This window comes from Cnephaeus nilssonii, assembly GCF_951640355.1.
Source record: "Cnephaeus nilssonii genome assembly, chromosome: 18".
Classification (NCBI taxonomy): Eukaryota; Metazoa; Chordata; class Mammalia; order Chiroptera; family Vespertilionidae; genus Cnephaeus; species Cnephaeus nilssonii.
In genome coordinates, this window is record NC_137089.1 from 19,328,375 (window position 1) to 19,355,049 (window position 26,675).

The 26,675-nt window shown below is 37.4% G+C and overlaps 1 protein-coding gene across 1 annotated transcript in view; it reads left to right on the forward strand.

Annotated features, from left to right (window-relative positions):
• PKHD1L1 (PKHD1 like 1) overlaps positions 1-26,675 on the forward strand; it is a gene marked incomplete at both ends in the record, with an annotated part of 145,722 nt that overhangs the window by 107,732 nt on the left and 11,315 nt on the right. The window contains 16 exons of the mRNA XM_079796306.1: positions 307-428; positions 1,991-2,081; positions 5,377-5,525; positions 5,603-5,725; positions 6,513-6,624; positions 6,705-6,821; positions 7,338-7,503; positions 9,392-9,624; positions 9,819-9,986; positions 12,117-12,274; positions 14,644-14,779; positions 18,007-18,351; positions 21,017-21,168; positions 21,563-21,709; positions 22,024-22,177; positions 25,479-25,781. Of these exons, the coding sequence (XP_079652432.1) occupies positions 307-428; positions 1,991-2,081; positions 5,377-5,525; positions 5,603-5,725; positions 6,513-6,624; positions 6,705-6,821; positions 7,338-7,503; positions 9,392-9,624; positions 9,819-9,986; positions 12,117-12,274; positions 14,644-14,779; positions 18,007-18,351; positions 21,017-21,168; positions 21,563-21,709; positions 22,024-22,177; positions 25,479-25,781 (2,676 nt within the window). The remainder of the gene's footprint in view (positions 1-306; positions 429-1,990; positions 2,082-5,376; positions 5,526-5,602; positions 5,726-6,512; positions 6,625-6,704; positions 6,822-7,337; positions 7,504-9,391; positions 9,625-9,818; positions 9,987-12,116; positions 12,275-14,643; positions 14,780-18,006; positions 18,352-21,016; positions 21,169-21,562; positions 21,710-22,023; positions 22,178-25,478; positions 25,782-26,675) is intronic.

Sequence of the window (26,675 nt, forward strand, 5' to 3'; positions counted from 1 at the left end):
TTCTTTCTTGAATGTCATTAAAGAACATAATACAAACTTTTTAAATATATGCATAATTATTTATGTGTTTGTTAAATCCTGAGGTAGAACCTGTGAACCCACATATTTAACAAGCACCCAGAAGATCCTAATTCAGGTAGTCTATTAAAGAGGTAGAGTTTCACTATCAGAGTTCAGAGGGCTCCATGTAAAATCTAAGGGATTCAATTATCAGGCTTAAACTAGAAAACGAATTTTCCCCACAGACATCCCCCATAATACTTATTACAAATGTATATGTATTGGGGGGATTTTATTTTTTTCCAGGCATAAGGATATGGGGGGATGCCAACAGAGTCCGAGGAAACTTGGTTGCACTTTCAGTTTGGCCGGGAACCTATCAGAACAGAAAAGATTTAAGTTCAACTCTCTGGCATGCAGCAATTGAGGTAATGCAAACAAATTTATAATTATACAAAATTATAACTTCCTTATTGAAGATTATAATTTCTGTAGAAATTATAAATCTCAAAATATTATTGAAAACTATTTCTTCCTTAAAGATTGGTGAATTAGTAAAATGTACTAATTAAAGGACTGGATGAACTTTCTTAAAAGATAATGTGAGCTCCAATAGCCATTGGCTTTTTCTTTGTGTTGATGCCCACTGGTTTAAATAGTTCTCTTATTTATTGCTTCTCTAACATTAACTATTGCTCTCAGGTTACGGTACAGGGTCTCTGTGCTGCTGACTGAGTGCCTGGCACGTATTACTACAGTATTTAACTCTGAATTTAGTTTCCTTCCAAATGGAAAATTATAATAATAGACTATAGGATCTCTGCAACCCCTTTCTCATCTACAATCTTTTCTTCTACATGCAAAGTTATGTACTCTAATCTAACATTACTGTTGGACCCTTCTTGATTCCCATGAAATTTTTTCCATTACTATTGGTCTTTATTTAGATGCAGAGTGATATTACAAATAAGAAAATAGTACAGAGAAAGGATCTAGAGAAAATATGGCTTCCTCTTTTTTTTGTTTTAGTCACTTAGGCCATAGGAACAAAAAAGAATTACAAGTAGTTATCTTTGAAAGATGGGAAAAGTATTGGATTTTGATTTTGTGCAACTATTAATATCACCTTACAGTAAAATGTGAAACTTAATATATATTTATGAGGTAATAATGTTCTCTTTCATCTATTTATAAATGTTTGAATGTAATCAAATGTCAATTCCTATTCTTTAAAGTCATCTGTATGTTTTGACATAAAAGATACTTTACTTTTATGAATACCATTTCACTATTTTATCATAATCTTTAAAATAGGGTGTTTAATGTGCTTTAAATAATCGAGCTTTTAACTGTTTTGCTGACACTATAGATAAGAAATAAACCTTCTGTGTTGGTACTTTTCATTTTCTACCACTTTGACTTGACTCATAAAATTGCTTAGTCATTACTTAATACTCATGCTACCCAGTTTTTTATTAAAGCAGATTTTTATTTAAAGCAGATTTTATTGAATGCCTCTATTGAATCTTATAGTCCACTGTAATTTCTTTGGTTGTCGTGTTTTAAATAAATCAAATTGGTAATAGAATATAACCAAAAAGAGTGACAAAATATTTGTAACCTTGCTATAATACTGGAATTTAGCCTATAGCTTATAAATATTGAACCACAGCCAGTGGATTTTGTTACTGAAATAAAAAATAATCCCTTTAATGCACTTTCCTAAGAAGTCTAAGGTATAAAAAAATAGTAAAAATAATAATCTCTTCAGTGTACTTTTCTGAGAAGTCCTAGTGATGGTTTTATACCAAGAACCTAAGGTAATATCAGTACTTCATTTGTAATGTAAGTTTGAATGGAGTGAATACTGAATTAAAATTTCCTCCTGAAAGTGTAGTCATAATTAGACATCCTGTGTGTTGCCTGCTGGCTCTCATTGCCTAATTGTGGAAGGGCCTGACCCAAAGCGTTTTCTTTGTCATTATGCTAGATAAATAGAGGGACCAATACAGTCTTACAAAATAACGTCGTGGCCGGATTTGGAAGGGCGGGATACCGCATTGACGGGGAACCTTGCTCAAGTAAGTCTTTTGACATAGAGTCACTAAGACTAGGAAATGATTTGTCCCTATTTGTTAGAAATAAACAATTGTTGTCAGTTTAATATGTGATATAGCCTCTCTCTGGGCACTGAAAGGACTCAACAAGGGAAATTATTTCAAGATACCATTGGATCTAAAGAAAGAATGGACAGGCTTTTAAAGACAACTATTTTCCATGTTTGTGATCCCAAACCTCTAACAGCAATTTCAGTTCCTGATTTGGCTGGTATTGGGACAGTGAATACCTCATCCCACTTTCATAAAATGGACTGTAGAGATACTAGTACATGCTATGGGGATGTGCCACTATTCCATGCTTCTGCTTTATAAAGAGAAACATGCTCACTGTTTATGTGTTCAAACCTGCAAGCATGAAAGGCAAAGGACATGAACACACAGTTCTCAGATATATTCCCATCAGATGAGCAAAAGTCAAGAACTAACTGAACAACTGCTTTCTTGGCGAGGCTCTAGGGAAACAGGAACATTTACATGTTGCTGCTCGAAGGACAAAACTATATAACCCACAGGGAATCTGGCAATAGCTCCCAGAGTTACAGAGGCATTTACCTTTGGTCAGAGTTTCTACTCTGGTAATATAACTAACAGTTGCCTCTGTAAGAGAAAAGATCTGTATCCCTAACCGGTTTGGCTCAGTGGATAGAACGTCGGTCTGCAGACTCAATAGTCCCAGGTTCGATTCCTGTCATGGGCATGTACCTTGGTTGCGGGCACATCCCCAGTAGGGGGTGTGCAGGAGGCAGCTGATCGATGTTTCTCTCTCATCGATGTTTCTAACTCTCTCTCCCTCTCCCTTCTTCTCTGTAAAAAATCAATAAAATATATTTAAAGAAAAGAAAAGATTTGTAAACAAGGCTATTCATCACAGCATTTTGTGTACTAGCAGAAAACTGAAGGCTACCTGTGTCCAATAACTGTGGGCTCTTATACGAAGCCCAGCATTGAACACCAGGCCCCTCTGAAAGAATAAAAAAGATACATACCATGAATTGATATGGGGATTCCAAAATGATGAAAAGAAAATTTCAGAACCATATATATGATACTGTTTTGTGTATATGTTTTGTGAGGAAAAAGGAAAAAAATAAGAACATTTGTGGTATGTATGTTTACATAAAGAAACACGAAGTGTAAAAACAGAGCCATAGAAGTTGAGTGGGAACAGGATCACTGGTGACTTATTATTGTCTAACTATTTATAACTCCTTGATTTTTTTCAACAAAGTAAAAGAATTATCAGATCCAAAAAGTAAAATAAATGATAAAACTTAAGGCTTTGTCTCCTAAGAAACTTACTTAGTTAAAGGTAATGGGATTTTTCCTCTGAAAAATTTATATTCCTTCTACAGTTTTTTTCCCTCAGCATAATTATTTTTAAGATTCTTTACATCAGCATTTTTTGTGTAAATTCAAAACTTACTGGGCTTATGCTAATTTTATTCTTGTGCAAGATACATTTTGAAGGGATAAATCTACTTAACTTATTTTTTGATATATGCTCTTTTTAAATATTTTAGTTCCCAACAGCTTTCAGTAGCTTTTCTTTGACTTAAAATGTAAATATATGCAATTTCTCTATAACTTCTTTGAAGTGTTGTGTGGTTTTTTTTGAAAATCAAAACATGACCTGTGAATATGAATATGTACTAATATGTGATATCATGTCATGCATTTTTTTACTGACTATATTGATATTCCTAAATAATTGAGAGTGTCTATAGGAATTTTTAGATTTCAAGCAATTGAAACATGAAACATCACAGAGGAACTGAGGGTTTAAGTTCCTGGAAGGGGACATCAACCTATCAAATTCATCTCCCAGACAATGAGCAGTGGGGATACTGGGAAGGGAGGAGACATGCTTGCCCACGAGTTACCTTGTGTGGAAACAAGAAAGAGACATGCAAACAGCTTCTTATGAAGGAAACAAAATAGAACCCTGGGAACCATCATCAAAATGTCAATCTCAAAGGACTAGGAAAAATGGAAAAGCAATAGAAGATAAGATGAAGGCAGATCCTTGGGGACTAAGTATAATTTAGGGGTGGCTCTGCTCTTTATAGGAAATCTTCAAATTTATGCATGGTGAGGAAGGAGTTATTAAGGTTACTCATCTGATTTGGAGGTACATAAAATTTTCATTAAAATCTACATCAATTATCCTGTGTATTAATTATGAATATAGTTTCCATTCATTGAGGCTATTTCATTTCATTTTGAAACAACCCTGACAGAGGCTAGATTTTTTTAATATATATAAGGAAACTAAAGTCCAACAAGGTTGAATAACTTTGAAAACTTCATGAATAGATTAATTCAACAAATATTTAATTAGTACCTATCTCTGCATTACCTTCTAGCTCTAGGAATACGGTGGTCAGTGAGCTTCTCTCATGAAGCTTATCTCTATATATAAAAGCCAAGCGACCAGAATGACAGAACGACTGGAACGACCGGTCGCTATGACACACACTGTGGTGGCCAACAAGCCCACTCGGGGCCCCAATCGGCCCCCCCACCCAACCTCCCAGCAGCCCCTCCCCCCTGCTGGTCTGTTCCTCCCACCCCTGATGGGGGAAGTGCTGGCTGGTCAACTACCTGTGGCCCCTTCCCCCTACCCCTGATCGAACCCCATCGGGGCGGGCTGGCCGGACCCCACCTGTGCATGAATTCATGCACCAGGCCTCTATAATAAGAGAGAAGATGGATGTCATAATAAAGTCAAATAAGTCATAATATCAAGTGAAGAAAGTTCTAATTGCTATGCAAAGTGCCTGAGGTGCTACTCTGGATCAGGTGGTCAGAGAAGGCCTTGTAAAGAAGTAATATTTAACTTGAAAATGGGGTGGCCAGAGGAACTGCCAGTACAAAGGTCTGCAGGGGAAGTGTTTTACAGACAGCAAGTGGTGCCATTGTGTTTCAAGTTCAGTCTTATTTCAATCCAACTTCATGCTCTTTCTAATGAAATTCGTATTTAGTTTTACCAGATACAATAAGTTAAGGGTGCTAATGCTAAACCAAACTTTTGCAAATGAGCATAAAATAATTCTAAATAACAGTAAAAGGACAATTTAGATAATAGTAAACACCAAATAGAGTAAATCATAAATGACTGAACTATGAAAATATTTGTTCATCTGGTTAAAATTTACATCAAAATTATATTTTGAATTTTGAAAACAATTTGAACTTAAACTGACACTGCTTATAAAACTATATGACATGATTAGCTCATTCTGTGTTTCCATCCAAGGTCTGTCTAACCCCCTGGAAAAGTGGTTTGACAATGAGGCCCATGGGGGTTTATATGGCATCTATATGAACCAAGACGGCCTTCCTGGATGTTCTCTCATACAGGGATTTACCATTTGGATGTGCTGGGATTATGGAATTTATTTTCAGGTAAGTTGATAGAAGATCATGACTGTTTTCTTTTATGGTTGTATTTTGTACTATATAAACTATAAATTGTATTACAGACCACAGAGAGTGTGTATATTCATAATGTGACCCTGGTTGATAATGGAATGGCCATTTCTTCAATGATTTATATGCCAGCTGCCATATCTCACCAAATTTCCAATAAAACAGTACAAATTAAGGTAAGACATGAATACAGCCACATGAGAAGACTAAACTTATTGAAGGATTAATATAAATAACCTCCTTGACTTCTACCCCAGCTAGCCCAAACCTCCCACCTTTGTTCTCATTGACTTTTCCTAGGAAGCTTTCCATACTTCCCTCTGCTCCCCAATTCCTTCACCTCTTCTTTTTCTTCTTCTTTTTTTTTTTTTTATCCTCACCTGAGGATATTTTTTCATTGATTTTTAGAGAGCGTAGAAGAAAGAAATATCAATGTAAGAGAAACACATTGATTGGTTGCCTCCTGCATGTGCCCCCAGGTGGTGAGGGGAGGAGCCTGCAACCGAGGTAAGGGCCCTTGAACCTGAGACCCTTCAGTACACAGGCTCACGCTCTATTCACTGAGCCAAACGGGCCAGGGCCCCTCACCTCTTCTTGATTATCACCTGCTAACTTTTCCCCAGTTAGTTACATTTTCATTCCATCTATGAATTTTTTCCTGAAGCAGCTTAGGTAGCTTAAGTTTCTCCCTCCTCTTCTTGTTCCTATTGTTTCCTGGACATATGTATATCCTAGAAACAGAACATGCCATTATATATAATTGTCTACATTTCCATCTTCCCTTTGCCACTTTGAGTCATCCCACTCTAGGAAGAAATCACACCTTTTTCATCTGGGTTTAATGATCCAATTCTCAAATGTATAGATTGTATTTTGCAACAGTGCAATTCAGTATTACCAATTACTGTGTTTTCTCTTAGCAGTAGCTATTATTAAAGTTGTATTGTTTGAATTTTTTCATAGAGCTCATTAATTGTTGGAAGTAGCCCTGAATTTAATTGCTCTGATCGCCTAACAAATGATGATCCCAATATTGAACTTTCTGCTGCCCATAGGAGTTCTAGACCTCCATCAGGTAGAATATTTAGAATTTTAATTTTGGTGTTTATATGAATGCACTTTCAAATTTCATTAACTGTCTTCTTTTCATAAAAGGAGGAAGAAGTGGGATTTGCTGGCCCACCTTTGCTTCAGCACATAACATGGCACCCCGGAAGCCTCACGCAGGGATCATGAGTTACAATGCCATCAGTGGCCTTTTGGAAGTTTCAGGCAAGTTTAAACATAGTCTTTGACAAATCTCAATTAAGTTCTATAAAGAGTGCATAGAGTAAAACTAGTAATGTTTTATTGTTAGTAAAAAAATTATTTAAATGAATGTGTATATGAATCTGCTCAATATGACAAGAAAAGAAATCAGATATCAGAGTCCATTTCAAGAATGGAGTAATGGGGCTGACTGAGCTAGGCTTATTAACATGCTAAACCTCAGAGAGTTCCCTAGAGCACCAAGAGAGTGAGCCCTAACATGCAAGTACTTTTCAGATCTGCTAATACCACAATTGTTCTTGTCCCATTGGCCAAAACAAAGTTACATGGCCAAGTGCAGAGAAATATGGAAATGACTACTCAGTGGTATTGATATAGGGAGACAGCAATCTACCACATATGGTGGTGGACTAATCTTCCACATAAGGTAAGACCTTCATGTTCAAGGTACGTACATGAAATGCAACTGTACCACTTCCTCTATAGAAAGTAATTATTTTTCTATTATTTACATTTCAGGTTCAACATTTGTTGGATTCAAGAATGTTTGTTCAGGCGAAATTAATGTGATATTCATTACTAACCCTTTAAATGAGGATTTACAGCATCCCATCCATGTGAAGAACATACAGCTGGTTGACACTACTGAACAAGCAAAAATATTTATACATAGGCCTGATATAAGGTAAATTATATGAAAACCCAGTTTTCTTCCCCTCTTCATAATTTTCCATTGCCTTTTCCCCCTGCCATAGAGCTGGGAAAGTTGCTATGTTAAAATAACTGTTTTTTTATCAGCATTATGAAAATTAAGACTAATGCATCTGTGTTTTCAGTTAAGTTGAATATATGTATATTTTCTCATATTGTTTTTTCCATGCATTATATTTATTTAATTTATTGTTTTTAGAGGGAGGGCAAAGGAGGGGAGAGAGAGAACATCAATTTGTTGTTCCACTTATTTTATGCATTCATTGGTTGCTTCTTGTATGTGCCCTAACCAGAGATTGAACTCACAACCTTGTGTATTGGGATGATGCTCTAACCAACTGACCTACCTGGCCAGGGCTCCATGCATTGTAAATAACACTATCATTAAACATAAGAGGCAGAAATGGGGTTAGAAGTGTGCTGTACATAAGTATCTCTCCATTGGAATGAGAGACATTTCTAACATTTCTTTGATTTTCATTAACTTTTTTTGTTTCCCATTGCTTTCCAAGTGTCTTATCTCATGCACTCCAACATTTTGTTGGAAATTAAATGTCTGTCCTTATAATCACTGTGACTGAGAGTATGTGGAAACTTAGAACAGCGATTTTTCAGTCACAAAGGTCAGGTGGTGTCAGAATATTTGTAGAAGCTGAACCACCTCCATTCTGTCTTAAAAGAATATAGTCAATAATTGCTACTGTTCAGAAGGGGTGCAGACTAGGAATTTAGGTGTAAGGCAGCAGTGGAGGTAAGAAATTTTCTATTAGAGATCTTTGTCCATTTTCAGTATAAGGAAAAGACAAGGAATAATGCTGTCCGACATCTCTTCAGAGAAATGCAATGTTTCATAAATAGTTTGACTTCATCTGATTTTGTTTTGATGATAGCCCCACAGCTTTTCTCTATGGCTACTCTCCTTCCCTTTTGAGAGGATTCCCTCAATAACTAACTTGAACAAAAGTCTACATCTCAGCCTGTTCCTTTGGAAGCTGAAATCAGACAGAGCCCCAAGCTGTAGTATGAGTGCCACTAGGCACCTACCCACGGACTTGTTTACAAAACAATGTATAGTACATTGCAAATCGAGCAGCTGTTTTATTATAACCCATTAACAATCCACACTCCAGGTGGCCCAAGATGAAAGCAGAATACCATCTGTAGTTGAACTGCATTGTGAGTTTATAGTATTTCATCTCTTACAGTTTGGGTATCTACAGAATGCTTACTAAAATGTGCAGCATAAAAACCATAATTCAAGTACATCTGTTTGCATTTACATAGGCAAAAATCAATGAGAATCAATACTAATCTGTAGTTTGTGATGAGCCTAAGAGCTTGAGATAAGAAGGTGAAGGGGACTGAATTTTTACCAAGTACTTAGGTGATTTCATAGTAAGCATATAATACTTTTATAATATTTAAAGACCCATTTAAAAAAAGAGAAGAAAAGGAAAAATAGTAAAGACTTTCCTGCCAACACAGGAATTTTTTATGTCCTGAACAATAGAGTAATTTTAGTATTTTGTTAGCTATTCACAAATATGAAATTTATTATTCAAGAAAATATGAAACAACAAAGTGGAATTCTAATTTTATATCCCACAGGTATAACTTGTCCTTTTGAAATGTTAATGAATTCATAATAGACCAAATCAACACAATGGAAAACAGATCTCATTACATGCACATTACATATGCTACTGGGTCCTACTTTAAATCCTGTCTGAAAAGATAAGATTCAGTCAATCAAATTTTTTTGGATACTCTCTTGTCAAATACTCAAGTATACTCAAGTGCTCCCTAGAAATAGGGAGGGATACTAAGTCTAAGTATTCATACATTTGACCTTTTCTCCACAGGAAGGTGAATCCATCTGATTGTGTAGACATGGTTTGTGATGCCAAAAGGAAATCTTTTCTCAGAGATATGGATGGCTCCTTTCTGGGGAATTCTGGTTCAGTGATACCTCAATCAGAATATGAATGGAATGGAAATAGCCAGTTTGGAATTGGAGACTACAGAATCCCAAAGGTTATGCTCACATTCCCAAATGGAAGTAGAATTCCTGTCACTGAGAAAGCACCTTATAAAGGTTTGTTGGATGTTATTCTGTTAGTTCTCAAACTTGTGAAACAAGATATATCTTTTATTTATAATGACTGATGTACTCAACCAATAATGTATTTTCTACTTATTAATGTTACATAACAAGAAAAAGCTAGTATGTGGATGCTTTTGCAAAGAGATTTCTTTTCATTGCTAAAACGTATGTACCTATGTTTCTAGGAATTATTAGAGATTCAACCTGTAGGTACATTCCAGAATGGCAGAGCTATCGGTGCTCTGGGATGGAACATGCAATGATGGTCATTGAAAGCCTGGATTCTGACACTGAAACTCGAAGACTCTCACCCGTGGCTATAGTGAGCAGTGGTTATGTAGATCTCATTAATGGTAGGTGTTCAATGTCAACAAACTAGGATTACTCAAAGCATTCACTATTTAGTACATGCATAGAGACATCTCATACATTATTATCACATAAAACTAGCAAACATCTGTGCCTCGCATTTGTAAGCAAGATCTATGTATAAGAGAGATACTTGGCTCTTCAGCAGTTTCCCGTATTAGAAAGCCGGGGCAGTGATTCGAAATTGAGCACTAGAAGAAGAAAGAGAGGTAAGTTATTTGTCGAGTGATCTTCATACTTATAACATAAATATTTTTAAGAAAAAGTTGGCCTGAGTGTCTCCAAAGTGACAATTTGCCTCTCATAAATTAAAAAAAAAAACAAAAAAAACCCCAACAAAACGATAATGAAACTAAACAATCAATGGGTCCGGGCTGCCTGTCACTGATTGAGCCAATTAAGCAGAGACAAGGTTGAATTATATATGAGTGTTTATTCTAATAATGCCAGCAGTGTGGGAGAGCAGCAGGTCATCCATGAAAACCTGCTCTACCCCTCCCCATAAGCCAGCTGCTTATATTGGGTAGAAGGACAAAGATTACATGGGGAAGTAGGAATTACAGGCATGGGAAAGTAGGCAAGGTTACAGGTTACAGGCATTGTAGGGTGGGTGAGGGTTGCAAAGGGCAGGGGCCTCCCGTACCAGATTGTTTCAGCAACAAGGTCGTTCATCTTTCCATGATGATAGGCAGTTCTTAGAGAAGGAGAATGGACTGCATTCTAAGGTGAACTCCCATGTCCCAAGACATACAACTCTCAGCCAGGTCAGAATGTGCTTTCTCTAAGCAGAACAGAACAATCCTGGTTAACAGAGGATTAATATTTCTTACAACTATAGCTAATCCCCACTATTCTATTTCTGCCCCTAACAATAATATATTATTTGGAATACTTGAGAACAAATATTCTCAGCCTATTCATTTTTTATTTTCATGAATCCTTGGAAGACTTAATCTTGAAATTATGTGTTTTGTTTTGTTTTCATTTCTGAAATGAAACTTGGAATACACTGGACTGCATAGCTTTTGTCACTCTAAATTTTTCATTTTATATGTAGAAATTTCTTTCTGTTTGTTTAAACCCCCAAAAAAAGGTTTATTTAAATGTAGGATTTATATTTTGGATGCCAGGGGAAATTTTATGTTCCACTTGAGTTGCAGAAGTTTATATTGACTTAAAATTTGATTGAAGTTCAGTTATAAATATTTATGATAAGTTCAAGTAAGCCAGGAAATTGAGCAATGCTAATGAATAAATACATCAAGAAAATTCATCATTCCATACCTCACTAATGTTTATCCCAGCCACTATAAAACTGAAGTGAAATAGAGAAATTGGCTACAGTTGGTGTACCTGTACTAGAATGGTCTAGATTCAGGTAGAGAAGCATCCACTGTCTTTTGGCTTTCTAGAGAGTTTATTGGAGTGTCATTTCTCAGATTGCTTCAGTTCATTAATGATGTTGACCTTCCAACACTACCTATAATCACACTCTTTAACAAAAATATATTAAAATAACAGTGGAGGGCAAAGACAATAAAAATCATACTTAAGAGTTTGTTGAATTTACAAATTAACTGATGAGCAAATGAGTATAAGAAAGAGTTAATGAATCAATGGTTCAGACATAGAAATATCCCTGTTTCTAGGTACAGTACAGGCTCTATTTTTAACAACTTAACTCTGTTACAGCATATTTCTCAGCAGAGTCTGAGAAAGTTGGTTCCCCACCCAAACTCACATTTGATAGGTAGGAGAAAGGATGAAGCATTTTCTTCCTTACTGTGTGGCCTGAGCTTAAATATGATTATGAAAGTAGAGAACCATGCATATCTAGTATTTCTTCGTTGACTTTCTAGAACAAATCCTCAATACATTATTTTACCCGTCTTAACTTGGGCAGTGTAAAATTATGGGTAAGTGAGAGGAGTTGCTTCCCTGCCTTCCTATTTAAGCCAAGGTGTGAGAAATAGCTTTGATCTCTGCGTGGATGGATAAATGATGTAAATGCTGAACTTCATCACGGCAACTTATTTTTAGTACAATTACTTGTCACACTTTGCACTAATAACATTCATCATAGGAAACATGAATTTCATTTTATGTGGATTTAGGCCCACAGGATCATGGATGGTGTGCCGGATACTCCTGCCAGAGAAGACTGTCCCTGTTTCATAGCATTGTGGCTCTGAACAAATCTTATGAAGTTTACTTCACTGGCACTAGTCCTCAGAATCTTCGACTGATGTTGCTTAACGTTAAGCACAACAAGGTAAGGCAAAATGGAAATAATTGCTTAAGAGTTATTGGTGTTAATTACTTGCTTATATTTCTATCTGCTAAGGACTTTATCTCCTCCCCTGTTCTCTTGAACATCGTCAGCCATAGCTCCTTTTCAAGGATCATCAGGGTACTACCAAGAATACTGTTAGCCCAGACAGTTTTCATCAGCCTGAGAGCACATATGAATACCAAACACCTCTCCCCCATATGCACTTGATTCATATATGCGGCATGACACTGTGGCCTATGATTTGGGTGATTAGGAAGGAAACCTGAATTTTTACATAAAAATAGTGCACATCCAAACTTGTCACTGAAATTATATATTTATTCTTCCATGCTGTTGTTATTTATATGTGTCAGAAATACACCTTTGGATTTTACTTTAGGATCACAGCACATTATCTAAAATATCTTCATTAATGTCAGATCTTTCCTATAAACTGAATTCAGCTGAGGTGATTAAACTTAATATATACTATGTCAGTGGGAAAGAGTTTGAGGTTAAACAATAGTCTCATAATTTAGATTTTTTTCTAAGAGTATGAGATGTGAAAGTCTAAGAGTATTAGGAATGTGAAGAAAGGATACTGATGAGAAGAAGCAGAGAAAGAAGTAATAAAAGGAGACACCCGCCCCTTCTCAGGTGACAGCAATCACAGTTTTTCGGTTGCTCAAGATAAAACCTGGAATCTATTCTTGATTCTTCTCTTTCTCTCACAGTCCTCATCCAATCCATCTGCAAATCCAGCTGAGTCTCCCTCCCTAATCTCCAGAATCTGAGCACTTCTCACCATCTCCACTGTTACCATCCAGTTTGAGCCAACATTATCTCTTCCTTGGATGAAGGCGATTGCCTCCCAACTCCTTCTCCTGCTCTATCTTTGCCCCTCTACTGTCTAATCTCACCTCAGTAGCCACAGAGGTACTCTCAAAAAGTAAGCCAGGTAGATCATTCCTCTGCCCCAAGCCCTACAATAATTTCCCAAGAGGCAGAGTCCTCACTGGGGTGTACAAAGCCATCTGAGAATCTCCCCCTTAGCTCTTCCCCTTCTTATTTTACTCCTCCAGCCACACTGGTCTTCCTTGCTGTCCTCAACAAACCAGACATGCCACCACCAGGGCCTGTGTTCAGATGTTGAGTCTGCCTCCAACATTCTACCCGAGGTGGCTAACTCCCCCATCTCCTCAGCTCCCATTCGCTCCATAAGCCTACCCCGATTACCCTTCCTCTAGGCTCTACCTGTTACTTACACTCTGATCTACCTTTTCTTTTTCTCCATAGCACTTATCACTTTCTAACCTGTTTGATACTTTGCTTTTTATTATTTCTATTAATTATTCTCTGTCTCCTCACTCTACAGTGTAAACTTAAATAAGGCAGGGACTTTTGAGTGCTCCTAGAATAATGCCTGGCTCAGATAGACACTCAATTTTTGAATAAAAGAGAATATTTTTAGTTAAGAATGCAACTACAAAGTATTGTGACAGTTAATATTCTAAGCCTCTGTAGATAATTCAAAAGAATTTTCCTTCCTGTCCTGCAGAAGCCAGTCTTCTTACTTTATGATTACATTTGACATCATGAGATTTGGGGAATATAAACATGGAAAATGAACAAAATTGAATCAAAGAGGAGAGTTGCTTGGGCTGATTTTTATTAGTCTTTTTTAATTTTTAATCTTCACTGGAGGATATTTTTCCATCGCTTTTTAGAGAGTTGAGGGAGAGGGAGATACAGAGAGTGAAAAAGATCAATGTGAGAGAGACACATCGATTGGTTGCCTCCACACATGCCCCAACCAGGGCCTGGGATCCAGCCTGCAACCAAGGTATGTGCCCTTGACCAAAATCGAACCCGGGACCCTTCAGTCTGTAGGCCAACGTTCTATCCACTGAGCCAAACAGGCTAGGGCTAATTTTTATTAGTCTTACTACCATGTTTGTCTCGGAGATAAGCATTTTTTTCAACATTAAGTAGCTAATTTTGTGTGATTACATTATACAGAGTACTGCTAAATTCCCCATTTCTTCTGCCTCTGGAGTTGAAAGTGTGTATTGAACTCGGTTAGCTTTTAAAGATGCCCTTTCTTTAATTTAGAGATTCTCCTCAAATAATTTCTTTCTTACACTTTTCTACTGAGAATTATCAATAAGTTGTAACATCTCTATGAATGGTTGAATGTAAGTTCCTTTAATAATTTTAGCTCAATATTTATCCTAAGTCCATAAAATTTAGTTTAAATTTTTTGCAGAAAGTATATATAGTTCAAGGACATTTATTTTTTTAAGTGCTAATATTCTAATATTTTGTTTCATTGTTCTTTTAAGATGTAAAAATGTGTTCATTTTTAACAGGCTGTTCTGGTAGGAATTTTTTTTTCCACACTGCAGCGTTTGGATATCTATGTGAACAATGCATTGGTCTGCCCCAAAGATACCGTATGGAACCCCCAACAGAAACACTGTGAATTTAATAGACATCTACACACAGGTATTTACTCAGAAAAATACAGTACACATTATATATATATATATATATATATATATATATATATATATGTGTGTGTGTGTGTGTGTGTGTGTATTTATATATACACTTAATTACATGTAAAATTCTTTGTTGATATTTCGTTAATATCTTTAGTTCCTTTGCCATTGATGAATGCAAGATAAAATAGTTTTTAGCCACCAAATACTAAGATGTGTTTATTTATAACACGTATGTCCTAAAAGATAAGTCCTAATGGAAGTCTTAGCTATCTGCAACATGCAGATATTAATTTTTTGGTGTATGATGGACATTCCTTAGCCCCCTAAGAACATTTACATTCTACACATTCAGTTTAGTTATTCCTATGTACAGAAGAAAACTTGGTTAGAATTTTTATCCTATCTCTGCTTTACTTCTAGTTCACAGAGTTCAGAACCTAAATTAATTGACAATATTGCCAAGAGTGTTAGTATAACATCAACCTAAACACCATGAAGTATATATAATAAACTAAACTGCACTTAAATGAAATATATGGAGAGGCTAAACTTACCCATTTATTAATATTTGCAAAACCAGGATTTATCTCTGCTCACTAAAGTCTTTTTGTTAATCTGGCACTAATAAAGTCAATACATTCCATCCCACATGGTTAATTTATTATCATTTTTATATGTGCCCTGTTATCTTTGCTAACAATCACATAAATGTCTGCTTTGGATCATAATATAAGCTGACATGAGAGTATGAAAGGACAACCAGCCAAAACCGGTTTGGCTCAGTGGATAGAGCGTCGGCCTGCGGACTGGAAGGTCCCAGGTTCGATTCCGGTCAAGGGCATGTACCTTGGTTGCGGGCACATCCCCAGTAGTGGGTGTGCAGGAGGCAGCTGGTCGATGTTTCTCTCTCATCAATGTTTCTAGCTCTCTATCCCTCTCCCTTCCTCCCTGTAAAAATAAATAAAATATATTTAAAAAAAAAAAGAAAAGAAAGGACAACCATATTCATTACCATCTATGGAGCGAGTCCTATTTCTACTAATTATATGAATAACTAATGTTTCCAGAGACATTACTATGTGCCAGGCACTACATGCTTTCTGTATAATAACATATTGTTATTATATCCTAATAATAACCCTATGAAGTAGGCACAGATGAGTAAACAGAGACACAAGGAGGTAAAGTAATTTTCCAAGGTCTCTGTCTTAGCTCAAGCTGCCTAACAAAATACCATAAACCTGGTGGCTTAAAAAATGTTATTTGATTACAGTTCTGGATGCTGCTGGTACTAGGTCAAGGTGCCAGTATGATCAGGTTGGGGCCAGCTTTCTTCCTGGCCTGCAGATGGCCTCCTTCTCACTGTCCTCTCAGGCAGAGAGAGAGAATGTGAAAGCATGCAAGCTGTCTGTTGTCTCTTCTTATAAGAGCAATCACTGATTCATTGTGAAGTCCCCACCCACATGACCTCCTCCAAACCGAATTACCTCTCAAAGGCCACATCTCCAAATACCCTCACATTGGGGGTTAGGGATCCAACACATGAATTTGTGGGGGACACAACTCAGTCCATAACAGTATCAAAGCTAGTAAGGGCAGAGCAAGGACTCACAGACTAGCTCTAGAACCTGTGCACTTCAATTATGCTCTATTACCTCCTTATAAGCTAAGAGAGCCAGTGCTATCATTTTTACATACAAATCATTATACATATTTACAGCTTAATTTTCATAAATTTTAACAATTTTTTCAAACTATACTTTTTGTACCAAATATCTATTGTTCAAGTCAGGAAAGTGGAAAATATCCCAACAGGCAGAATTTAATATAAGGAACTGGTTATATAGGTGTTGAAGGGCTAAAAAACAACCACTGCCCTCTTATGGATCTCCCCAGTACCTCTCCCCTGCCCACCCCCCCACCTCCCCACCCTGGAAATGATATTGCTTTTAAATTAGCATTTTGCTTTGGCACTTGGAATGTAAAATAATCTCCCTGTATTATGAATCTGAACATATTTTCTTGAAGACATCAGATAGTTACCTAGGACAAATGGTATATGTAACGGTAGCTTGATTATAATACAAAAGCACGTACTTCAGATTCACAGAATATTTAAACCAAATTGCATCTAGAATTTATCCTAGTAGGTATTAAATAAATATATAGTAACAATGAAATGCTCCTTAGTGCCATTGTTATGTATGTCTATTACTTTAATAAGAAATACCCTCTTCTTTCTAACATTTTCATTTCTTTTTCTTAGTAAGCCTCACTATGAAATGTGGTAAAAGTCTGCACCTCTTATGGCAGTACTATTATACAATTCAACCTTTGTCAGGGCTTAATACATTGTAGTAGATATATTACCTCTTAAACATTATTACTATTGATACTGTGCCATAAAATAGTATATACAGGGGTTGGCAAAAAGTAGGTTTACAATTGTTTGCATGGTATATAATACAATAATTAATAAATAATAATATAAGAATAAACTGTTTTGTGTACTCACAACTGTAAACTGCCCACCCCTGTATGTTCTTTCATTTTTAATGTATGTAATAGTCCCAATCACTTTTACAAAATTTGCTTCCCTAGTAGAATTTGCTTTGCATTAATCAAATATTCTCCAGGCTGAAATGTAAACCTATTTCACATAAGAGCCCTCTGGGATGTTTTGATGTATATTTCATTTGTGTTACATATTTTCTTGGTAAAAATAGAAGCACTGAATTAAAAATGTTCCTCAAGATTTGGTATATAGCACTGCACAAACTAGATGGCTACTAAAGTTAAATTTACATTTCTTAAATTATCAAATGCCTTTGGTCAAGGCTTTAAAATTCTGAACATGTAAATAGTGTTATAACACAAGGTCCTGGGTTCATAATTAGATTTTATTTCTCATTTATACTGTGTCTATAGTATTGTTTTTAAAGTAAATTTAATGAACCAATGACTATTGTTTTCTAAAATAATTATTTTTAATAAATTAAAAAAAATTTTAATTTAACATATGATTATTAACAGTATTATTTAAAAGATTGACTTTAATTTTGCTTGTTAGTTCTATATGTGTTTTTAAGATGCATACTTTCTTATGAAAGAATGATAATGGTGAACTTTTTGGAATTTCATAAATTTAAACAAATATGAAATACTACATGGTAATTGTGACCATATGAATATGCATAACCATGCTGTTTTGACTTTTTTCCTTCATAGAGCAATTCCTTCCTAAGTTGAATTCCACTGTCCTTGGTGAAAACTACTTTGATAGAACCTACCAGATGCTTTACCTTTTGGTTAAAGGAATCATACCTGTTGAAATCCACACCACCGCAGTCATATTTGTTTCTTTCCAAATACCTGATATAACAGAAGAAGACTTTTATAGCTCTCATAATCTAGTTAGAAATCTTGCCTTGTTCCTGAAGATACCAAGTGACAAAATCCGTATCAGCAAAGTAATAGGAGGGGACAGTCTGCGCAAGAAGAGATCCATGGGGCTGACGATTGAACTGGAAATTGGAGATCCGCCCCCTCAGTTCCTAACCAATGACACTGCAGGTACAAGTAGTAGACCTTTGAGATAGAGCAATGCAGTTACCAAATCCACACCCACAAGTAACCTTATCCAGGCCTGGTAAGCATGACCTCAGGAAATCCCACCAGCCCTACATCCTGAACCCTGGGAGGGCCTAGAGACCCCCTTTCCGGCCCTACTCCTGTAATCCCAACCTATTTTGGAATTATGAAGGAATTTGAGCCTCTATGCTATTATTGTAGCAATTAACAAGTTCAACCAAAGGATTTCACCTAATATAGAAGATCTGAGAAGTGACCTAGAGTAGTGGCCTTACAGCTGAGAGATTTGAACATGAAAATAGGGAGGTGGGAAAGTTCAAGGCTGAGGAGTAGTTGCGGAGAGTTTGATGCTTTAGAAGAATTGGAAAGGCCCAATAGGTCTGCAGTGGAAGGAGCCAGCAAAGGCGAGCTGCTGGAGATGAGGTTGAGCAGTAGGTGCTAGACAGTGGGAAACCAAAAGGAGCTCTCCTGTTCACAAGCTGAAGAAGGACTGTGGATGTTTTCCTAAGGAAAGAGTAGTGGAGTGGTGAAATAGATTTCCATAGTAAAGTCACAGATTGACCCAACAAGTACAAATAGGCAAGCATAAGTTCTATCTTTATTCCTATGACTACTCTAATCAGCCTCACCAACCATCAGCCCTTTCTCTGTTCCTCACCAACCATCACCCCTTTGCCTGTCCCTCACTCTCCATACCCTCATTTTCTAGGTATCAGATAAAAAGAAGCTCAACTGTCCCATTTCAGGTGTCTTTGCTGCTTTAAATTATTTCCTTAGAGTGACTCCTTTTGGGCATCTGGGTGGGGAAATGTTCAGTCTTCAGGTTTTCTTCCTCTCCATCTGTTCAGTCTGTTTAAGTTGGTATCTGAATACCAAGGGGACTTTCATGACCTCAGGCCCTCATGCTGCCCTCTGGACTTAATATTCTCTGCTACAAGATGAATGGTCTTCTCTGCTCTTCACAAGCCTCTCTAGAGGCCACTGAACCTTCCTGGCCTCCTGCTGCTAATCCCCAGGGACTAATTCCCAACCATGCTGTTGTTTTATGGGTAAACCTGTGTAGTGGGTGAAGAGCTCACCTTCTGCCACTAGGGGTCATCACTCATTTCCCCAGCAGGTTTGTTTAATGTTGACTCTCTACATGAGCCACATTGCCATTCTGGAATTCCACCAGTTAGGCAGGCAAGAGGTTCCTCCCTTGTGGGGATAAGCCTGTGGAAAGGCTTGCATGAGTGGAGGGAGGTGCTGATCAACTCTCTTTGTTGAAGAAAACAGGAAGCATAGGCTTGATTATAACCAGTTCTCTCATGATGTTCTCTGCCCTGTCATAGGTTACTTCCCTTCATCAGCCCTATAATTCCTGTGTTGACAGGATGGCTTTGGACCCGAGAGAGTCTGTTAATTTAACCTAGGAGTTATAGTGCGTCCATGGTTCATATGCAGATTGCTCACCAACTCTTAGAAATCCTGGTTAGCCCTTACATGTATTAGGGTCCAATATTTAGCATACTAGCCACTCAAATATCCAAAGAAACTATGATGTATTGTCTATATGTGATCTAAATTTCCTCACACACAACCCCTCCCAACCTCTATCCCCTTAAAGCAGTTTTACCTTGTTAGTCAGATTTATCTAGTTAGGTACAAATAGTCTAAGAACTAGAGATGGGATAGAGGGAGAGACAGACCAATGGTATTTTTCCCAGACCTTTGCTAGGATACAGTTTTAAGACTCAAGGAAAGCCTACACTTGTCATGGAGCAACATTATAGCAAAATATTGGGAAATGGCAAAAAGATGTGCATGTAGCAGTCCCCTGGCTCCCACTGCCTTCACACAGTGTTGGGAGGCCCAGACGTTGCCAGGTTTCCTAAAAAAGGGTCCTTAAGTACTGAGGGACCTCTGGATAAGCAGAACCCAAGGTCAGGAATGAGAGCTTTTCAAGATAAGGTCTTTGGTTTCCAGGTGGCCGTCTGCAGAAATGGACACCTTCACATGTCAAATGGTCAGAGTATCTGTTAACAGGGCAGACCAGGTCAGACCTGCCACACCGTACCAAAATCCAGTGAGGGCAGGTGGCAATAGTAGTGTACAGGCACGAAGCGCCCTTGTACTGCTATCGTTAGGTCACATGAACCCGCCTGCCTGGGAGGTTGTCTTGGAGAAGAATACACAGAGGAAGTGGGGGGAGAGGGTGGAATCCGTAGACTGAGCATTTGTCCAGAAGAGTCTGAATCAACCCCAAGAGACCTTTAAAATTGATAGGAACTGAAATTCCCTAAGACTGTGATTTTCAAATGCAAGACCTGCTGGCCTATGACATGGCCTCCTTCCCGAGTCTTAATGGAAGAAACTCAGTGGTCAGAATCCTCCAGGCAGGACTCAGGATATGGAAGATGCTGGATGTCCAGAAACAAAGGGTGCTTTTATTCATTTTTCTTATATCTATTTTATCTACCTTTGTTTTTTTTTCTTTAATTCCAGCTTTAAAACATACTCTACTGAGCTCTTCAGTCTCCTAACTTCGTTAATATGACTTTGTCACGTTAAGCTTATGCACAAACAAAAACTTAAGTGAAAAACTATCATGTGTTCTCACAATTCCACTTTCTTGTAATCCTTATGTCATAATACTGTTTCCTCATAGGTCAGATGCAATTATCTGAACTCCAAGAAATTGCTGCTTCTCTTGGGCAAGCTGTAATTTTAGGAAAAAGCAGTAGTACCCTTGGATTTAATGTCTCTTCCATGTCTATTATCAATCCCATCCCTAGCCCAAGTGATTCTGGATGGATTAAGGTAAGAAAATACAACTAGAAAAATACACTTTGGCTACTTAAAACATTGTTACTAATTTCTTATTTCAATTTTTTTTTCCTATTTCAAGACTAATTTAGAGGGCATGTCTAATTTATTATTGGCTATTTTATATGGTATCACTAAAATGATAAAGTAGGTTAAAAAGGAGCCTGTCTTCTAAAAAATTATTTATTGGAATAAAATGTGCTTTGCCTTGAATATTTACAACAATGCTTCATGAATTTGATCTAGAGGAGATATTATAATAATATTTGCACATATTAACATATTTTAAAATAAAAATGAATATTATGCTTAGCCTGGTTAAGATGAGTTTGCTACTGAATGCAGTTTATCATGTGAAAACCACTCCATCCCTCATGACCACTCACAGGTGACTGCCCGACCAGTTGAAAGGTTTGCGTTTCCTGTTCATCATGTGGCCTTTGTGTCCTCGCTCTCAGTGATCAGTCAGCCGGTGGCAGCGCAGCTGGGACAGCCGCTTTCCCAGCAGCCTTCAGTAAAGGCAGTAGATCCCGACGTAAGTTATAACTCGAAGCTTCATTTAAGTGGGAGAATTAAGCTATAAATTCAGGAGGGTGAGCCAACTTCACTAATCCTGGTACTCTGCCTACCTGAGATGTAAGGATATTGTCTAGTACTGTTTTAAAAATATTTCTTTTCCATGAACAGTGTCCATATTTGTGAATTCTTTGTGTAGAAAAAAATGCTTCTACTGATTTTAAATTTGTAACGAGGCATTTTTTAAGATAAAGTTCACATATACTTTTTTAAAAACGCATGGGACAGGGCAATTCGAATTCTCTACGTTTTGTGTTTGTTTGTTTTCTTTAGGGTAATTGTGTATCAGTTGGGATTACTTCATTGACTTTGAAGGCCATACTAAAGGACTCCAACAATAACCAAATCAGTGGTCTTGGTGGAAATACAACAATTCCATTTAGCAGCTGTTGGGCCAACTACACGGACCTTACTCTTCTGAGAACAGGTGAGCATACTATTTTGGATCCTCACATATATTATAATTGAACAAAGCATTCCATAATACGCTGTTCAATAAATTATAGAAATCAGAACCCCATACTCTGACTTTTCAGAAAACATTTAGTCTAGCTTACAAAAATATATTAAATATGCAAAACAAACTAGAAATTAAAATAAGCAATGGAAAAAATTTAAACAGGCAATTTGAGGATATGCATCAAAATTATCTTATGATTCATATTTTTATCCATTTGTGTATTTGTCTAATTTTCACTAAATATGTATTATTACATTTATAATATAAGCAATTAACAGATTTTCAAATTAAAGAAAAGAAATGATAAGATAGGATCACATAATTTTAATACCCTATGCAGGAGTTGCTCTGAGATCAGAATAAAGGACCCCTATGAGTTCTCATAAAGCATATCCAATGAATCTTTACTAAGTGATATCTTCAACATTGTTACAGTAAATACAGTCATAACTTCCACAGTGATGTTTCTTAAATTATCTCTATTCGAGTTGATGGTATAACTCTAGTTAGTAAAAGCCTTCCTTCTGAGGCCAAATTAATATGTTCAAAAACAGATCCTATTGGTGATAGATTATAAAGTACCTAAAACAATGAAATGGATAAACTGCTTATACTTGAGACAGGCCTCCATTAATCTGTTTACCTCAATCTGGGACCCTTTTAGGACCTTTATAGCCTAACTTCTGTAAAGCTGTGTAGTAGCACTCCCATTTCTTACCACTGTTATTTCAAACACACACACACACACACACACACACACACACACACACAGAATAAAAGTAAAAATAAAGAGTAAAATAAGTAAAATAATTCTAATAGTCATCTGATGTTTTTCATCATCACTAAATATCAACAACTAAAATCCTTCCAGAAGAATCTTTTCCTTATTTTTTGTTTCCTTGTGCTTTAATAATGGCCTACACTTGACAATTTGGTCTGCCTATTAGGCAGCAATATCTCAACCTTGTGTTTGATGAGGATCAAATGGCAATGTGCTCAACATTGTGCTCTTGGACAAGGACCCTGAGTATCCCATATGCTTGCTGGTTAAGGGCAGAGCCAAATTCTTGAACAGCCAGCCTAAATGGTGATAGGACTGGGACCCTTTTATGGGAAATGAGGCACCTGACAAGAGCCCTGCCTGCAGAGCAGGTTGTCCACCACCCCAGGAAGGTGGACCCAAGAAGTGGCCAGTGGCAAAGACCTGACCTAGGGACCAAGGTCTTCAAAGTACCACTTCCAAATAGCAATGCTCCAAAGTAACCAGGTTACTGGAGTGCTGAAGCAATGATCTAGGTTTGGGCATTTTGTCATGATAACAAAATACACTCTCCTTTTATACAGTAAATTGTCTTTCAGAGTTCAAAGCCTCCCTTGGAGTGTCTATCTGACCTGCTATAGAGAAAGAGCCGCTGCTCCTAATTTCTTGTTTCTTTCTTTTCTTTCTTTCTTTCTTTCTTTCTTTCTTTCTTTCTTTCTTTCTTTCTTTCTTTCTTTCTTTCTTTCTTTCTTTCTTTTCATCAAGTGTAGGACAGTAAGGAAGGTCAAATATAGTCATCTCTTCATTATCTTTAGGTCAGGTAGGCAGTTTGTAGACTAACAATTTTAAAGCACATCTGAGAAAATTAATAAAGCATCTTTCCTGTAACTCCTCCTAGCAGGTCCCCCCACAGTTCCTGCACGGTGGGAAATCCCCTTGCACATCACACTGTTGCCGGGCAGCATGGCAGCATGCACGCTTCTACTTATAGCGTTCTAAAGAGCAAAGCAGGGCCACCTGGGTGTGGGCTGTGGTTTCTAACACAGAAAATAGGGTTGTAAGCAGTAGGTGAGAAAAGGATAGAAGAAGAGACTAAACAGCTGAGACTGCATCTTTGAGTAACCTGGATAAAAATAGTCTTACTGATGGATATAATATCTGAAACATGTTGCCCTAGCAGCCTATATAATATTTAGTGCTTATTTCATTTTCTATAACAAGTCAGCCCAAAATTTGACGGCTTAAAACAACAGCCTTTTCATTTGCTCACAATAGTGTGGGTCAGGAATCTGGGCAAAGATGGCTCATCTCTGCTCCGTGATGTCTGAAGCTTCTGCGGGGCTGGCTTCATTGGAGCTACAGCCCTAAGGTCTTGATTCTGGGTTTTGTCTGGATTCTTCCGTTCTCCAAGGAGTAGCCTCTCCACAAGGCTAGCCTGGGCTTCCTCATAGTTCTTCGGGGGAGAAGATAAAAACTTAATTTTTTTGCACATAAAAATCATTAAGAAAAAAAATACACCTGCCACAAAAATTCAGTTTTTCAAAGTGAAAAAAAGGAGACAAATGCGCTATTGTCATGAATTTTTAACAGTGATAGAAGTCTATAGAACAATGGCCGACCATCTTGAAGGTTATAGAACACATTGTTGTTTATGAAAACACAATGTGGTCAAGAGCTAATTAAATTCTCTCCCTAAAAAAGAAAGGAAGAATGAAAACAGAAATGATTTTTTTAGAAAAAAAGGAAATAAAACTTCAAGGTCTATAAGTATTGCAAAGTCTGTTCTGTGTGGTAACCACTTACCGTAATAATGATAACAGTAGTCCCAGAATAAATTATGTCAAGGAAAAATATATTGATCTCATATTCAAAACTGTGGGAATATTTAACATGTGGATTAAAAACATTTTTTGGATGAATTTTTTTTTTTTTAATGTTTCACTCTCTAAAAAACGATTTAACAAGTATTTCTTCAAGCTTGTGTACCTGGGGTAAGAGGAAAGGGTCACAGTCTTGCAACAAAAAGTATCATCTGACTTAAAGCAAATGTGGGAAACCGTTAAAAAATGTTGAAATAAGTGGAGGACATATGGGTGTTTGTTGTGCTATTTTTTCAACTCTTAAAAGTTCAGCATTCATCCCCACCTCCCTCAAGTGAGGCTGAGGGTTCTCCACTCTCGGTCAAGTACGTAGGGATGAAGCAGAGGTTCAGCACTTTCACCTCCAGGCCCTATTGTCCCTCATTTCAAACCGCCTCTCTCCGGGGCCCGGATGCTACAGAAAGACCTCATCAGAGTGCCCCTGCCCATAGTTGATGGGCAGATTGAACACTTCAGACTCAGAGACCCTCTCTACACTTGTTTATACTCACACTAATTCATTGGACTCAATTTCAAAAATACTTTGTTAGGAATCATACATTATTGTAAGTCAATGAAAACCCAATTGGAAGTGTATGACAAACAATAAAAGGAAGTCAAACACCACGATGATTTTTTTCCCCCCTAGGGAAAAATTATAAGATTGAGTTTATTCTGGATAATGTTGCTTGGGTGGAATCCAGGCCTGTCAGCCTCCCGGTGCAGTCTGTCTCTAGTGGCAGCAGCAGTGGCGGGGGAGGCGGTGGCATCAGCAGTGGCAGCGGCGGTGGCAGCAGCAGCAGCAGCAGCAGCAGCAGCGGAGGCAGCAGCAGAGCATCCACTGTGGGTACCGCTGCCCAGACAATGACTACGGTGATTAGCTGTCTGATGGGAAGAGTGATGCTCTTGGAAATATTTATGGCTGCAGTTTTGACTTTGAACGTAAATCTAGGTAAGCACAGTTCGGTTTTTATGTCATGAATGTCTCCACATACGGAGCTACCAGGAAATGGTTACTTAATAAAGACAGCGCACCACACTTGTGCATGGTATCACTGTGGACTCCAAGACATGGTCTCAGCTTAGTTCCAATTGGCTTGGGCAGTAACGTGAACTCATTTAAGGGAGAAGTCCAGAAGTAGTCTTAATTTCTGCCTCCATTAGACCCAAGGACTCAAATGATGTCTTCCAGAAGCTGTGTCTCTCCCATCTCTTGGCTTCGTTCACTTTGGTAGTAGAGCCACTCCCAGGTAGGCTCTCCACCAACACCATCATCCCTCATGGCAAAGTACCACTAGCATCTTCATGTTTACATTCTACTGGCCCAGCAGCTAATGCAGAGAGAATAAAACTCTTTCCCTAGCTTCTTACTATCCTACCTTAATTAGTAAATGATATTGTTCCTGGCATTTTTTTAGGATTTTTTTTCCAAATAAAAATGTTAATCAACAGCTTTTTCTTTGCTACTAAATAATGCATCATTCTTCAATTAAGACATAAGATGATTTAAAACCCCTTGGTCTTGGTCCATTCAAGGGGCTATAACAAAATACCACAGCCTGGGTGGCTTATGCACAGCAGAAATTTATCTCTCACAATTTTGAAGGCTGGAAGTCTGTTCTGGCTGTATCCTTACAGGGCAGAAGGGGTGAGGGAGTTCCATGGCATCTCTTTTATTAGGGCTCTAAACTCATTCATATGAGGGCTCCACCCTCATGACCTAAGCACCTCCCTAAGACTCCACCTCCAAATACCATCACATCAGGTTTTCACATATGAATTTGAGGGGGATACATTCAGACTAAAGCAACCATTAATGAAACGAAATGCTGGTTTTTAAATATAA